The sequence below is a fragment of the Melanerpes formicivorus genome, unplaced genomic scaffold, assembly GCF_026170545.1.
Source record: "Melanerpes formicivorus ecotype bairdi unplaced genomic scaffold, bMelFor1.0.p_v2 SCAF_32, whole genome shotgun sequence".
NCBI classification, from domain to species: domain Eukaryota; kingdom Metazoa; phylum Chordata; class Aves; order Piciformes; family Picidae; genus Melanerpes; species Melanerpes formicivorus.
In genome coordinates, this window is record NW_027142384.1 from 1,389,009 (window position 1) to 1,404,756 (window position 15,748).

General features: G+C 40.0%; 1 protein-coding gene across 9 annotated transcripts in view; it reads left to right on the forward strand.

The window, feature by feature from the left end:
• PTK2 (protein tyrosine kinase 2) overlaps positions 1–15,748 on the forward strand; it is a 197,642-nt gene that overhangs the window by 48,782 nt on the left and 133,112 nt on the right. For 2 of the 9 annotated variants that reach the window (XM_068155457.1, XM_068155456.1), the window contains exon 1: positions 5,659–5,799. The exons of 3 other annotated variants lie outside the window; for them this stretch is intronic. In XM_068155457.1, the coding sequence (XP_068011558.1) occupies positions 5,700–5,799 (100 nt within the window). In that variant the 5' untranslated portion in view covers positions 5,659–5,699. Of the gene's footprint in view, positions 1–5,569; positions 5,800–15,748 lie in introns of those variants that run through there. 4 more of the 9 variants (XM_068155462.1, XM_068155453.1, XM_068155455.1 and 1 more) reach the window with 4 other exon arrangements.

The window sequence follows — 15,748 nt, forward strand, 5'->3', positions numbered from 1 at the left end:
GGATCCTTTGGGAAGGGTCCTCCTTTCATTAATACTACATTTCCTGCTTGGTTTCTTTTCCCCACCTCAAAACCAGTTGAGGTTTAAAAATAAAAGCAGTGAATTCTGTCAACTGTTTTAAAATGGGGAGGACAGTGAAGCTAATAAGGTGACCATGGCCCAGAAGTGGTAGTGTTGCTTTAAAATTGCACTTCTCAGGAAGTACCTTAGATGTGTTCTACTATAAAGCTCACCAAATAGAGGAAGATAATAATAAATTCAGTGTTGGATTGAATTTATGCCAGAATAATGTCTTAGGTGGTGATGAGAAGCAGTTTATATTCTAGAATGAGTTTGTTTGGGATACCAGCATCATCTTCTGGTCAGTTTATGCACTGTAGCGTAGCTCTTGCAGTGAGTTTTCTTCTCTTCCTGGCTATTGACTGCCCCAGATTGAAGCTAGGAAGTTTGAGCTTCACTCTGTCATACTCATTCAAATCTCAGGCATTCTTTGAGCAAGAAACATTCACACATATGCCATGAGGAGTTCAAATGAAAGCTAAATTCACAAGTCGGAATGTTTAACTTGATGGGAACCTCACAAAAGAGCGCTTAGCTTTAGAGGCAATGGATGTTAGTTGTTTGCTTTGCTTTGTCTTCTAAAAATTATTCCTGTTTTTATTCTGTAGGACTTACTTTTAAGGTATTCTTTACCTTTCTCCTTCAGGACAAAATGGCCTGATCTAATCTGAGCATGGAATTAGTTTGTCCATATTGCAGAGTCAAATTCGTGGAGATGATGTTGTGTCTCAGTTGTGCTGAACTCTGTCTGTTGGAGGAATGGCCTTGGATTTTGACACTCAAAGTAAAATGTCATTTGTTATTCAGTTTTATCTGACAGAATCTCATAGTTAAACAAGAAAGAACATCTCTGGTGGCCATATAATCACTGAGCTGCTTAGTCTTCAGAGTTTCTGAGAATCTATGGAAACCTGTTATCCTTGTTGGCTGCTGAGCCCTTTGGCAAAGGGTGTCCAAGGGAAGACGGTGTGCTGGAGAAGATGTGGCTGGGATGGAGGAGCAGGGGGGTGCAATGGGTAAAGAATGATACATTTAGAGACCACGTAGTCCAAGACTGCCTTCTAAGACAGCCTTAGGAAGCTTGAGCTTAGTGTAAGGTAAATGTCAGCAGCCTCAATTCCAGATTGGGTGTCATGGTAATGCACTGTTTTCAGTAATCCCTGTGAACAAATATAAAGATGTTTGTTTGGCTAAAGGGAAACCTAGGGCAAGTAATCTTTTCAACTCTTAAATATTACACACATGCACACAAAATAATTAGAGTAATTAAAAAAACAATCAAAATAAAAACCACCAAAAACCCCAAACCTCCACACAAAAAAACCAAACAACAAACCCCCCCAAAACCAACATAATGAACAAGCTTGAGAGAAGATTAATGAAAGTTACAGTGCAGATTCAATATTTGGAGAGCAGAATTCTGGAAACAAACATGTAAAAGCAAGTGAACTGGGATGCAGAAGATTGATGTGAGCAGTAAACATGTTTTACTTTAGAACAGCTATCAGGCACTCTGAGCTTTACAGGCTGTTCTGCAATTCGCTCAGTAAAAAGCATTTGTGGTCTTACCAAAAAAATCCTCAACCTATCCTAAGGGCAAACTTTGTTTAGGAGCTCTTATTCTTTGTTAGGAAAATGAATGCAATTTTTTAATAGTGAGCTTAGTTTGGTGTCTCAGGGCAGTGAAACTCAGGCAAGTGTTCTCTGTTTGGCTCTGTTCTGTTTCCCTTCCCAACAGTGCTTGAACTTACCAGCCAGTTTGATCTAAACTCAATGAATAGAGATATTAACTGATGTGAAAATAATTGGTTGAATAGTGGAAAGATCCTAATGATGCCATTAGATGAAGGAGAAACTTTAGTCAGCTCTCTGCTGATTAGACATCCAAGACACCCCACAGGAGCTCAGTCTCTAGAAGTAGCCCTAGAGGAAGCCAAGCTTTGCCAGTTCATCTGACAGGCATTTTAGATCTTTTTATGTGTTTGGATAAGCTTAAGTGGAAAAAATTATACAACCTCTATGCACCTTCCAGTTGTACAAAACTCTTGTTTAACCCTGTGTTTCATAAAGCTTTGTGATGTTTGCAGTCGACTTCACTAGGAGACAGGAACAGCCCTGCAGGCAAAATTAAAACAAAAGCTAAATGCCTTGATACAGTTCAAAGGCTTCTGACTTGTTTTTGTTTCCCCCCTTGCTTTCAAAAAGCTGATGCTGATATTCAGTAATCTTTAAAACTAGGCTGAAATTGAGCAACCAAATTCGTAGTCACAGTAGAATAGCCTTGATTTGAATTTCCTTGGAGGCAAAATGGCATTTCTTCACCAAGAGCCTTGGCCTGTCTGTTATTGGGGTAGTCTGAGGGTTGTTTTTATGTTAGAATGTGTGTTTTGGGGAAATGGCCAATGCTGCTACATTTTCTTATTGTTGACTGATGCATTAATTTTTCAATAAATGCTTCTTGAGAATTGTCACTGTTAGTAGCATTGCTTGCACAGTGAGTACTATGCAGGTACTATCTGTGTATGTCAGCATATGCATCCTGAACAAGAAGAATGAACGTTCCTGTTCCACAGTCCTAATTTCTGACAGATGTTTCTTACCTCAGTAAATGTTATCATCTGATTGGCATTGCTTAAAACATGTTATTTTACGTGAATGAAATGGTACTCAGGATACCTAGTTGATGAGCACTAACAAAATTTTGCAGATAGTTGGTATTAAATACACCAGAGACATAATGTCTTCCAGCTTGTGGAGTGTGGAGGTTTTAAGTTGATGGGTTTTTGTTTGTTTGGGGTTGCTTTGTGTTTTTGGTCCCCTCTTCCCCCCACCCCCAGTTTGAAGTTGGTTTTTTGTTTTGGTTGGGCTTTTTTTTTGTTTGTTTTTCCTGTTTACTTTGTGCCTTGTTTCTGCTCTCTCCCTGTTCCCCTTCCAACCCAAAGTTTGGGGTTTCTGTCTCCAGAACACAAATTGCATGATTTGGCTTTTTTGTGCAGAGAACCTGACCATGTTATTGGAAAGAAGAGCACGAGCATCTGTATCCTGATAACATCTCGTAATAACAAATAAAAATTAATTAAAAAAAATTCTTACAGTCACAAGGAAGCACTTGGCTTATTTTGAAAATCAGATACTCAGTGTCAAAGAATGGATAACTTCAGAAATGGAGTGAAAATTCTCGTGCTATATACTACTTTGTTTTCAACTTCACCTTGTACTCTAATATTACAAGAAAGTGTCCTTGAGGAGAGTGATTATAATACTGTGTCATCTGTAAGGCTAGCTGTAACAAGCAGAAAGTGCCTCTTGGATTGATAATCTGTTAGTCTCGTGTTAAAAGTGTAAAGAAAAATGCAAGACCTTGGTAATGCACTTAACCGTTGATATTTCAAGGGGTTTGTTTTTATGATGAAAACCTAATTTGGGCCCTACCACTTTTACCTCTAATTCTTTTTATTATTTTTTTTGTTAGCTAATTTTCTGCAAAGTGTTGTTTGTTTGTTTTTTTTTAATGGAAGAAATGCAGGCTTTTTATATTTTACACCCTAAAGCACAGAGTAAACCAGTTTGGGGAGAATGGAAAAGAAGTATCTGCTGCTTTCTGTTTTGAGGCCGATTTGTTCAAGGTCACCAAGGAAGGCCGTGGCAGAGCTGGGTGTGTAAAAAAAAAACCAAACAAAAAAACCCCAAACCTGTTTTCTTGCTCTCTGAGCCTCAGCTTGAACCGGAAGGGCACCTATCTTGTGTCTGTGTGTCTCTTGTAGACACAAATATGGTAATCTGGGTTCTGAATATCACCATAACATGTTTGGCTTTATTGTTGAAGATAAATACAATTGACTGTATTTCTGGAAGTTTTTGGCTGTCTGCAAAACCCCTAAAATGCTGCCCAAACTTTGTGGTGGGGGGAGGAAGGCATCCAGGCATGTCTTCAGTTCTCTTTGGCTTTCTTCATCCCCAGAAAGAGCTTTGTGCCTGAGCAGTGATGCAGAACATCTGATGGGCCTGCTTGTGGCCTAATCTCTCTTTCTCTCTCTCTTTTTTTTTTTTTTTTCCCCAATGAATATTTTTTTTCTCATTTAAATAGAAAATAAAGCAACGTTTAAATAGCAGCAACTGAATTCCTCCAGAGTTTTGACATACACTACTGCAGTTCTGCATAGCCAGTGTTATTGAGAAATGAAGGTGGCAGTGTGATAGGTAGAGAATGGTAATTAAACATATGCTGTAGATGAGAATATGCTGCTCCAAGTAGGCAGGTTAAGTTGAAGGCTGTTAGCTTTAGATTAATTCCCTTTTGGTTATAGTCTTGGATAAGCCTTACGCCTTATGCTGAGGGCTGGGAGTGAGAAAAGATTACCATGGAATATGTAAAGAGCTTAACAATCAGTATGAGCCTTGTTCCTGTTGATTTTCTTTTTGTAATACGTATTGTAGCTGAATCAGTTGAATTTTTTTAAAAACTGAAATCTCTTGCTAGGAGTAAAAGGGGGTGTTTTCTTCCTGTACGTGTACGTATGCTGCCTGAGTGTGTGTTTATCAATTTGGGCTTTTGCAATGTTTATATTCGGTTTTAAAAGATGGGAAAAAAAAAAATATTGTAATCAGTTTTGATACATGCTGAGTATAGAAACGAGCTGTGGTGCGTGTTTTGGACCGTTGTAGTGAGGACCTTTGCCTTCTGATTAGAAGTACATAAAGAGTCCCTGGTTTGAGAGGAGGAATAGATGTGATACTGAATAATTACTGCGGTGGGCTGTGATATTTGCTTGTTAATTTAAAGGCTGAGGAAATTCTACTAAGGTTCTTTTAATCTTGTAGTTGTGGAGTCATGCAGGGCGTGATGCCAGCCAAGATTCTTGATGGAGTTCGTGGAAGTTCTGGTGGACTCTAAGGGTCTGTGGCCTTTCTTTCAGTACGTAGAAAATCTGTCGAAGTGAGGCGAAAGTTTGAGTGCTTGGTGGGAAGGAGGTATGATTTGGTGGATCTCGGGGCTTTGTGCGGGAGCTCCATTGTGCGGGGCCGGGTAGGCGCTGGGCGCTCGGGGCCGGGGGCGATGCCGGGGGCGGGTGGCTGGAACAACAGCTAGGGAAAATGGTCAGGGGGGAGCACATCTCCTGGCACGACCCGGGTCAGGTTTGATTTGCAGCTCGGGCGCTTTCAGGAGCGGCTGTCAGTTTGGTAAACAGGAGGCTGCCGGGTGAATGGAACAGAAGGGGCGATTAGCATATTAATGCGGCGCTCGCTAATCGCCTCCCTCCCGCCTCCCCGCCTCCCTCCTTCCCCTCCCGCCCGGCGGCAGCGGTACGGGCAGCCACGCTCACTCCGCCGCCTGCCTTCGCCCCGCTCGCCCCCGGGAGAGGATGCTCCGGGCTTTCCATCGTCGAGGCGGCAGAAGATGAAGCCGCGGCGCGGCCTCCCCTCGCCGTCACCGCCGGAGCGCGCTGCCCGGGGCGCGCTCCCGCCGCCAGGTGAAGGCAGCTGAGCCGCCCGTCAGGGTCATCCCTTCTCTGCTTCCCTGTGGATCGAAGGCGGGTAGGCGGCCCCCCGCCAGCCCCCTCCCGCCCCAGGACCACGAACGTCTGGAGCGGAGCCTCCTTGCATGCGGCGCTTGCTGGAGTCTCCACCCGGAGCTGTGCATGTGGCTGCTGGAGGGGGCTGGCCAGGCCCCGCAGCCAGCAGGTGCTTTCTATATGGAGAAAAGCGGCTGTAGCCCATTCCCCATGTGCTGGGCTAAAGGTACACAGATTATACACTCTTGTGTATTTTCCCCCTACCTCTCCCTCTTAATTTGTCTTACCACCTGTGGGTCTACAGGTTGTTTGTGTTTTGGTGTTCGTTTGTTTTCCTATGGGAGTAAAAAAGCAAAGCTAGGGAACTAAATATTTTTATTCTGGTCATGCTCCTGTGAGGCAAAGCAGTCCGCAGGATCTCCTGCCACCTGACAGCTCTGATGCTTTTTTTTTTCCCTGCCTTTTCAGAACGATTTGAAACGAAAGAGGGCTTGAGCTCTGGTTTTTACTTCCACTGATGTGAGGATCTGACAGCTTTATTTTTGATCTTTGTGCACTTGAAACCACTGTAAATGTAGTTCTGTTTTCACTTACCTTGTGGCAGTAGTTTTTAAGTGCCTGATTGTAGGTAACGTTTCGAGTGGAAGACTAATGTCTTTTTACTTCATGGCTTAGAAGTTGCCACCCCTATTGTTCACACACACACACCCACTTTCCCCCCCACCTCCAACAAACCATAATATCCATTTATTAGCATGAGGGGGATTGACTTGAAATGGAGGCTTTACTGTAATTAGATGGACATGAGAAACTCATTCATTTGATGATCTTAACTTGCATTCCAAGACATAAGTATTTTCCCTATTATTATGTACAAGATATTTGTGTGTTGATGATGTGGGTGGGAGTGTGTATATGGTATGGGAATAAAGCTCAACATTTTTAATAGTCAAAGAATCCCATTCTCCTTAGATGGAAGACAGCTCTGAAAGGTTGAGTGTTGCTGATGATAAGCATAACTTTCCTTGTGTTCACTTTCATTTCAATGTACTTTCTTTTTTGGAAGAGAACTGGCAGTGAAGTATTGCGTCATCGTAAACTTGGATTACAGACAGAGGCAGTTGCTTCAGAGGTTCAGGGGAAACGAATCTGAACTCAGCATTTAGTAGGCATAGCTGGTGATTAGTTGAAAAATGTAACGGTAAATCTGTTTAGTGATTTTATTGTCTCTTTGTTTGGAGGACACTGGAAGAAGCATTTAATGTGGTCTTTGTCTTGCATGGTTTCAGCACTTAGCTGAAGTGTTCAGGCTAAAGTAGCATTCAGGCTAAACACGTTGTGTGAGTAGCACAAGTAGTAGAAATAACTTAAAAAGCAGAAATTGCGGGCTTGAACGCCACATCCTGGTAATGTCTTCTGAAGTACAGAAATCTGTCAGCTCACTGGAGAATAATTACCCCAATAGAGAGTTATAAACCAGCGAGTAACAGTAGCTGGAAAAAAAGCTAAAACAGAGCTGTGCTTTGCCTTTAGTGAAACTCGTTTATCAGGAAGGAGTAATAGTGGTGCCTACCTACTCCTGTGCGTTGTATATTGAATATCAAAAGTATTAGATGAAAGTAGATTTTAATCTCCTTGGACTATTGTGAGGGTCAGAATAAAGGTACTTCCCAGAGAGTAACTTTCAGAAGTAGAGAAGAAAATTCTTTTCCAAGAAGCAGTAAGTTGTTCCCATCTGTTGTCAGGGCTGGTTAGGATTTGGGATATCAGTTTTCTCTCTCCTCCTCCAGTACCAGAGGATGATTGCAGCAGGGCTAGCTGCTGCTTGCAGAAGATGGCTGCATTGGGCCATGATAAAAGGTATTGATTCCCCCCCTACCCACTTCAGCAACTAAAATGAATGAAGCCCCATCCTTCTTTCTTCCCCTGGTTGCCTGTGAAGTGTTTTCAGAGCATAACTTCAGGGAAGATTGCTTATCCAGTCTCTTCTGCCCTGAAATGGAGAGATGTCATGTAATCGCTTTTTATTCCTGTTGGGGGGAGAAGGGGGGACACCACAGTTGCATAAGAGGACAAAGGCAGCAGCATTTTTGAGGCTGCCAATTGTGGTGATTTCTAGAAGAAGCTATATCTCAGCTTAAAAAAAAAAAAAAATTAGGACAGATGAGAAATAGCTTGTGCTATATTTGTCGTTGAATGGTGGCCATTCCTTAGTTGATGAATACTCTCTATACTGTTCACCAGCTTAACCTTAGGGAAATGAAACGGATCTGGCCTACTTTGATAAGGGCTGTGAGATATCTACAGTCAAAGAAAGGTAATATATTAATGAGAGAAACGTGTAGTTTGGATAGCTTTATTCTGACTGTTTGGTTGTTCTCGTAAAGCTTCAGCTTACCTGCAGCAAAAATGGGTAAAACTTTTGGAAGTATTTTTAAATCTCTTGGTGCATATATTATCTGTAACTGCTTTTTGACTGTTCTTGATTGTGACAGATGAAGATTTGAGTGTATTAGGTGTGATCTCATAGCAAATGTTTGCTCTTTGAAAGTGCTTTGAAATGTTTGAGGCTGTGTTTGTATGGAGTGTGCTTCTGCCTTATTTTTAGCGTTCTTAAATCTGAAATCTTCAATCTTCTTAACGATACTGCGTGATGACCTAATTGCAGCCAATTGTGTGTGCTCTGTGTAGTACTACATCAAGGAATAAGATCATTTCTTGCTTTATAAAGTATTTGTGTAATCTGTGTTGCCAGATTTTGCCTCCTCTTTACACTGAAGTCCAGTCTAAGTAGTGTCACTGAATTCAGTAATCAGGATCAGCATACTCCAGATTCGAGAATGTTGATTGGCAAATGATGGGAACTTGTAACTTTTGTTTACTGGTATATTTCTTGTCAGCGAGAAAGTCTGCCTTACTTTAGTAGTGATAGGAGTTAGTAACTTTTGACTGCTTGGCTCGTCTCCTTGCTTTATTAAGTAATTTGAAACTTGAAATCTCTGGTCTTGTGGAACAAACAGACTCAAGGTCGGGTACAACTTCGGGGGAAGCTGAAATCAGTGTCTGAGTCCTTGAGAAGGCAGAGCTTGTTCTGCAGCTAAATACTGAACATTCGTGCCAGCATCATACAGGGATGTTTTCTTTCTGACTGTAACAGTAGACTAGAAACTAGTCACGGATCATTAAAAACTTTTCACTAACATCTCTAATCTTTGCTAAGGTTATTAGTGGTATAATATATTGTACTTGGGTTTAGATACTTAGCTAGTGACTTTTTTCCTGAGTTCCATGTCATTTTAAGCTTACAAAGTAACTCAGTGAAAGACATGTAAATGCGACAGTTGAGGATAATGGGATAGCTTTGCTGTGTACCTGTAAATTACCCACCCCAAGGAGGAGTAAGTGTCCTCAATAGCTTCCATGTGAAGTGCTCTGCTCGATAATTTGTGAACAACATTGTGTTGTTTAGTATATGTCATGAGAATAGTTAGTGAGGGGTTGTCACAGTGCTTGAATTCAACTGTCCAGACTAGCATGAAAAGGTCTATACTGGCTTAAGACAATCGAGTCCTATCCAGTCAAAAACCTTATCTTGGTTTAAAAAAATAATAATTACCTTTTAAGCTATGTTGTGAAATGTATTTAATCAGCTGGCAAGGAGTTACACCTTATTTATTGCAACCTATTAATGTTGCAATCCTTTTTTAAAGTGATAAACAATTCAAAGTTGAATGTTACCTTTTTTTCTGATGGACCTGGCTGTTTCAGGAGCTGTTCAGATGGAACCTGTTGGTCATCTGCTGAGTATAAGTGAGATAGTTGCATACATCAGAGAAGTTCAATGCTTTTTTCCTTGGTCTCACGTCTGTGATGGTTTTCACTCCAACAGACCCTTAGATTTTTTTCCAAGCCATGAGGAATCACTCGAAGGGACGTGGCTGTAGAAATTAAGGAAGGTTGCTGGTTCTATGACTGCAGGCAGGTGACTTGATTTCAAAACAAGATTTCTTCCTGTTTTTTGATAGACACCATATATATAGCATAGAAGTGTAGAAGTGGTTGTGTATTAGGAAACAAAAAAAGGCCTTTTTTGTTTAATTGTGAGTGTTCTGTTGCATCTTAGTTGTGAATTTCAGTAGAGGTAACTGGAGGGAAGCACTCACTTTGGGACTTTTGGAGATATGTAGAGGCAATTCTGAAATACATGATGAGCTTTCTTTCCCCTTGGTTTCTGAGGGTATAATAATTTGGAGAGGTCAAGACTGTCACTTGACAGTCTGTTGACTTAACACATCGTCTACCTCAGCCATTTCCTTCCAAACTATAAATAGGCTTAAACATTGGTTAAAATTCATTAATTTGTTGGCTTCTTAAGGTGTGAGATATGCAAACTGTTAAGGCACCTCTTGTTTCAATTCATATGTGCTTGGTGTTTGGGGCATTTTGGGTGTCGTTTGTTGGGATTTTAATTTGTTGTTTGAGTTCTTAAATCTTTGTAGAAAAAAAAATGTTAATCTCATTAAACTGCTAATTTTCCAAAGCAGTTTAAAAACAATTACTGAAATACCTGTGTATATATAAAAGTGGAAAATAGTCTGGAAAAACAGGGGGATTTGGGACAGTACAGTGTGTGGTAGTGCTGGTATTCTTCAAAATGCAGAGGGAGTATGCAGCTATGAGAGTACTGATGCATTTCCATTAGGGTGATTTGTTTCATATTCAAAGACTACTGGAATAGAAGATAGAGCTCAAGATACTTTTGCAAGAAAGAAAAGTGATTGTTTTAAGCACTTGGGAAGCAGTTGGTGTTCCCCATGTAATGGAGATGTATGATCTTATCAATTGTAGCACCTACTAATGAACCAGCAAGCCAGTGCTGGAATTAAATTCTGAGCTGCCTGGGAATAACTAAAACTTAAGCAAGGGAAATGAAATGTTTTAAATAGCCTTTCAAAGATAAATTAGAGAGAGACTGAAGAGCAAAGTCTGGAATTCAGCATTTTAGAAAATGGTGCATTGAGTGAAACAGTGCATTTTTGCTGAGAAGTTAAACAGGTGTTTGTGGCCTTAATAGCTTCCTTATTCAGATTATATTTGACATCTTTTTATCACAAGTCACATTGTGTGTATGTTTTTTGCATATATGATATATGTTGGGGGGGGGGGAGGCTATGCAGACAGGCTCAGCATCTTCTTTTCTTAGCCAGTCAACATGACAACAGTTGCAGTATTTTGAGATTGGCATCCTTAAATGCTGAAGATGATCTCTTCCCTCATTTTGTGTTTTTAGTGAACACAAGTCATCAGGCACAATTCACCTTCCTGCACAGCTTTTTTTGTGGAGGCTACTGTAGTGAAATGAGCTTTGGTGTTAGATTTGTTAGAAATAAATCAGCTTCTGTCAGTCCTTTCACTCGCTGAAGTGTTGCCCCTTAATTTACAACTATTGCATTTAATTTATCTTACAGGAAAAAACCCAACATGTTATTAAAGCGTATAGAATTTTCACTAATTATTAGTTTAAACAACCCATCATGAATATTCTGAAATTCATGACCTGACAAGGATTTGTTAAAAATTGAGAGATCTGAAATTAATACACACTGACACATTGCAGTAGACAAGCCTGTACAGGCTCCTCCTGACTTTTATAAACTAGCACAGCAAACAAAAGGCAGAAGGGAAAATGTCTTTGTAAATGTTATGTTAAAATAGGCTTATGTACAGCACATCACAAATGTACTGGATTGTAGCAGTAACAAAAATATTGTACCGTTCATGAAGATTTCATTGTCTTGCAAAATTAATGAGGTTACTGCAATACCCACTCTCGAATCCATGCTGCAAATTAACATTGCCATTTTTTTCCTGACAGGCTGCAAAGGACAGTGATTGAGGTTATGGAGTTAACTGGTAGTTGCTCAGCACTTCTGTGATACTTTATGTACTGATACGCAGGAAGGGGGGTGGATTTTTTCCCTCTTCTGATATTGAATGTAGTTTAGCAAAAAAATATTTCTGGGTAGACTTCAATCCTGCTGAGTCATTTTACTGAAAAAAATAAATCTATAAACAAACAATTCTTCTTTTCCATTTGATAACAAAGGTTTCTTTCTGTGCCAGAAGAGAGTGCTTATTACTCCTCCCAAGCACTGTCACTGCTTTCCGAAATAATGTTTTCCCTGCCAGTGTTTTCAGATCCATAAAACTCAGAACTAGGGCTTTGGTTTCTCTCTCTCTGTTTTCTTTGTCTTTTTTTAATTAGACTCTGAAAATTAAGTATTGTCCTTTGCTTTATTGAGGAAGTTTCAAGGTAAAACAGATTTTTCCATGGTCTCAGTCTTCTTATCTTAAGTACAGGAAGAAAATCAGCATGTGACCTTCAGTTCTGCCATTACTTGGTAGAACTGCTTACAGCGCTGAAAACACTTCAATGAAGAGCTGCAGAGGGTGTCATATCAACAGATGACAAGCATAATAAACCCAAGTATGGCATTTTGAAGCTGAAAGCTAAACTTTGCTTTCAGTTTGAGGTGAACATAAAGTCGTCTTTTGTCAGAGGAAATTGAATAATCTTACCTTCTGCACCCAGTGTTTAATGGTGGTTCTTATGTTAGCTGAATGTGCCCTCGGGGATGTGGCAGCTGCCTTTCAGAACTGGAAGAGGTACAGAAACAGTAATTTTAAACACATAGAAAACAGTGTGAAACTTTTGCTTCTCAGCCTTAGTGAGGGTGATCTGCATCCTCTACATTATGGAAGAGGATGGGAAGGAACTGGAGGTATCCCTGAAGCTTCTCAGCTGATGTCTGAAGACAAGGAGCAGTAACATTTAAGCTGCTTCTATAGGCATTCTGCTGTTACAGCTGTAACTCAGCAATGATCTGCCATCCTCACTGTTATGAGGAGATCTAGTGGGAATTGTATTCCTGAAATCCTAGTGTGTTCAACTGAAAGGGGGTTTTGTCTAGTCTGTGACATGATGGTTGGTCAAGATAAACTGAAGAATTGCAACAAAGATACTTCAGAGTAGGGCAGCCTTTTCAGTGTGGTCCTAACATCTGATTCCCATATGACAACCTGCATTGCCAGCTGACTTGAACAGCAGCATTTTGTTCATTCAGGTGTTTGATTGTAGCAGTGTTGAATCATACTGTCAGAATTAAAGGGCTACATTAAAAGGTCCCTGATTCATGGTTGTCTATAGCTGTACCTATTAAAAGGGAACCCTATGTATGCAGCAGGTATGTTCTAACCCTTTATCAGAGGGTAAAGGTACTGCTCAGGTGGCAGTGAGTCCTCCTTCAGCCATCCCTATTTGTAGTGCAGTGTAGTGGTATCCTGCTTTTATCATGCAAATAGTGAATAAATGGATAATTTACATCCTAACCTGTTGAGCTGTGCAGCACAGTGTCCTCTGGCACAGAGGTGCAATGGGCAGGCAGTGGTGCCTGTCAGCTCGATTTGTTAATGTTCCAACAACTAGCTGTAGGTTGTGGCAGAAGGTAGGCTTTTTTCCTCTGGGCATTTCTAAATCTGTGCTTTCTAATGTTAAGTGGTTGGTTGGTTTTTTACTGTAGTTGTATCAGGAGGACTTAATGTTGGGTGTTTTCTTGTGGAGTGGTAGGAAGATGTCATTGCACTGCTCCTATTCTATCCTTGAAATGAGGAATTTGCAGCTTCACACTTCTGCAACTAAATTCTTTTGAAAACACTGCTTTTACTTTTTATATAGATATACTATTCTATAAAGTATAAAATGTAAATTAAATGGATTTGAAGCATAATGAGTGAGTGGATAGGAATAGGTCTGTTGCTTGTTCTTTGTTCCAGAGTAATTTTGGGAGTTACATAGGATTGATGTGATGCTGAAGAGATTTATTACAGGTTTTGGATGCAGCTATCCAGTTCTACTGAAACAGTGTGGCCTGCACTGGCCAGAAATGTTGGGTGTGATGCTTAAAGCACTGAGTTTGCACATCTAAACATAATTTAAATATCTTTTGTCACTCTGAAGGTGCAGTAATAATTCTTTGGGAGTACGGCTCTCATCTGTCACATCTTGCTACTTTTGAAGGCTCTATATGTGATGTTTGTGCAGTTTAAGTGTGGTGTACCTTGGTGATGAGACATAAGGCATTACTGTAGGTGCAGTACCACTTGTTGTGGTGGTGTCTGTTTAATAGTTTCTGTGATTAAACCCTCCCTCCTTGAGTTTTCTGAACTCAAAGTTTTCAAAGTTCTTACTGTTCATACAAAATTAAATTCTGGAGTTTCTGCTCCAAAACTGCTGACTTCCTAAAAGTCAAAGTGGTTAATGCAGTTTCTGTTCCAGTCTGTCTGCAAGGCAGCTGTGTCTGTCACAGTGAGTGGGAAAGAGCTGGTAATGAGAATTACCTGATACCAGAAACAAGCACAACCTGTACACACCTGGATACACAGAAAGGTCGTGTTCATTATTCCCATGTCATACTGCAGGAAGAGTAGAGCAAATTACTTGGTTTAGCCAGAGATGTGACTAAACTGCCCAGCACCTTATGTCTTCTGGGAAGCAATGAACCAGACTATGCATCAATTGATCAGTGGTGCTGTTCCCTCTTCTGAGCAGTGTTACTTGGGCCTTTTCTAGCAAAATTTTCTAGGAGAGAAGAAAAGGAGGAGGGAGAGCATCATGCTAATTTAATATTTCTGTGAGTATAGTGCATATACGTGACATGTTTTACTCTTTCAATTTAATACTACTTTTGTATTTTGCTATCTGTGACTTGATTATTTTTTTCACTCCAAGATTTTTTTTGAACTGCATTTCTGTTGTTGTATCTTGACTCAGATGAAAGTGGTTTTTACGTGTCTGCCAGTTGTGCTTGCCTGTAGTGTGTGTTTGTGGGTCTGTACAGGCTGTTGATAAACGAGAAGGATTTATTTTCATGCTTTTATTTAAAGAATCAGTCAGTGATGCCTAAATTGATCAACATTTTCCTGCTCAGTGATAGGAGCATAAACAAGAAGCTGAGTAAACTTCAGTTCTTCTGAATAACACTGCGTTTGAGGGAACAGGAGCCATTTGTTACCTTTTGCTAGTATGAATGGTACTACTTGGACAGGGAATGCGACTGTTACTGTGAATGTTAGTGTTTCTCTATCTGTGGTACATATGATGCTTCAACCCTGGAATAATCATGAAACAGGAGTTAATCTGTAACTCTTTGTATTTTACTACCATAAATGTTTTTTGTGAGGAAATATTTTTTATTCTTTTTATTAGACTTTTCTTACTCTTTATATCCAATTTACACTCAGTTCATGAAGTTTTTTCCAGTTCTCATGGAATATGACAACTCTCTTGTTCCTTTCCTCCAATGGGAAAAATATTTCTCAGAGCTGGCAGTAGATAGGATGTAAGCTATTACCTGTCTGTCCTTGCAAGGACAGTCAGCAGCAGAGTTGCTCATAAAATGTGTCCATTGTGACTGTGCAGGTTTTTACAGGTTTGTAAGCCCTAGTATTTTCAGGTGTGGAACATTTCCTCCTTTCTTATTGTGATGCATGTATGTGCTTATTGCCTGACCATAAATACACGTGATTCAAACCTGCTGTTCCCCTGGAAATCCAAAGGTGTGGTCATTGCTTTGTGAAATTAAGGTTTATACTGAAGAAGGGTCAGTCTTGTTGATCTGTTAATTATAGCATATTTTCTTTGACATTGGTGGTATGGTGTAATTTGGCACTGAATTTATACATGAACTGTTATTTTTGGCTTTAATTACTACTTCTTTGTGTTCTTTTCCCTTCCTTCTCACTCCTTTCAAGTCACAGAGATGTTTGTTTTATCGCTCTGACCTGTTTTGTTTAGCATGTAAGAGTAGATTAAATAAATGTTAGAATAACACGATTTATAAGTTCAGAGCTTTCTGTCAAAACAACATGTTCTTAAGTTTATTTCTAACATAATTTGTTATCTCTCCTTTAATCTGAATTTTGTTGCATTAAAACAAAGCAGGAGCCTTTCCTGGAAGAATTGACAAACCCTATCCAAGAGAATTTAAGTACTTTACCCATTTATTCCTTCACTAAATGCCTCATAAAACAAAGCATCAAGGTAAATCTGTATGTTCAAGATGGAATATATACTGCACAGAGATGTGTTCTTTTTCTTCTATTGTACCCCTGGAAAA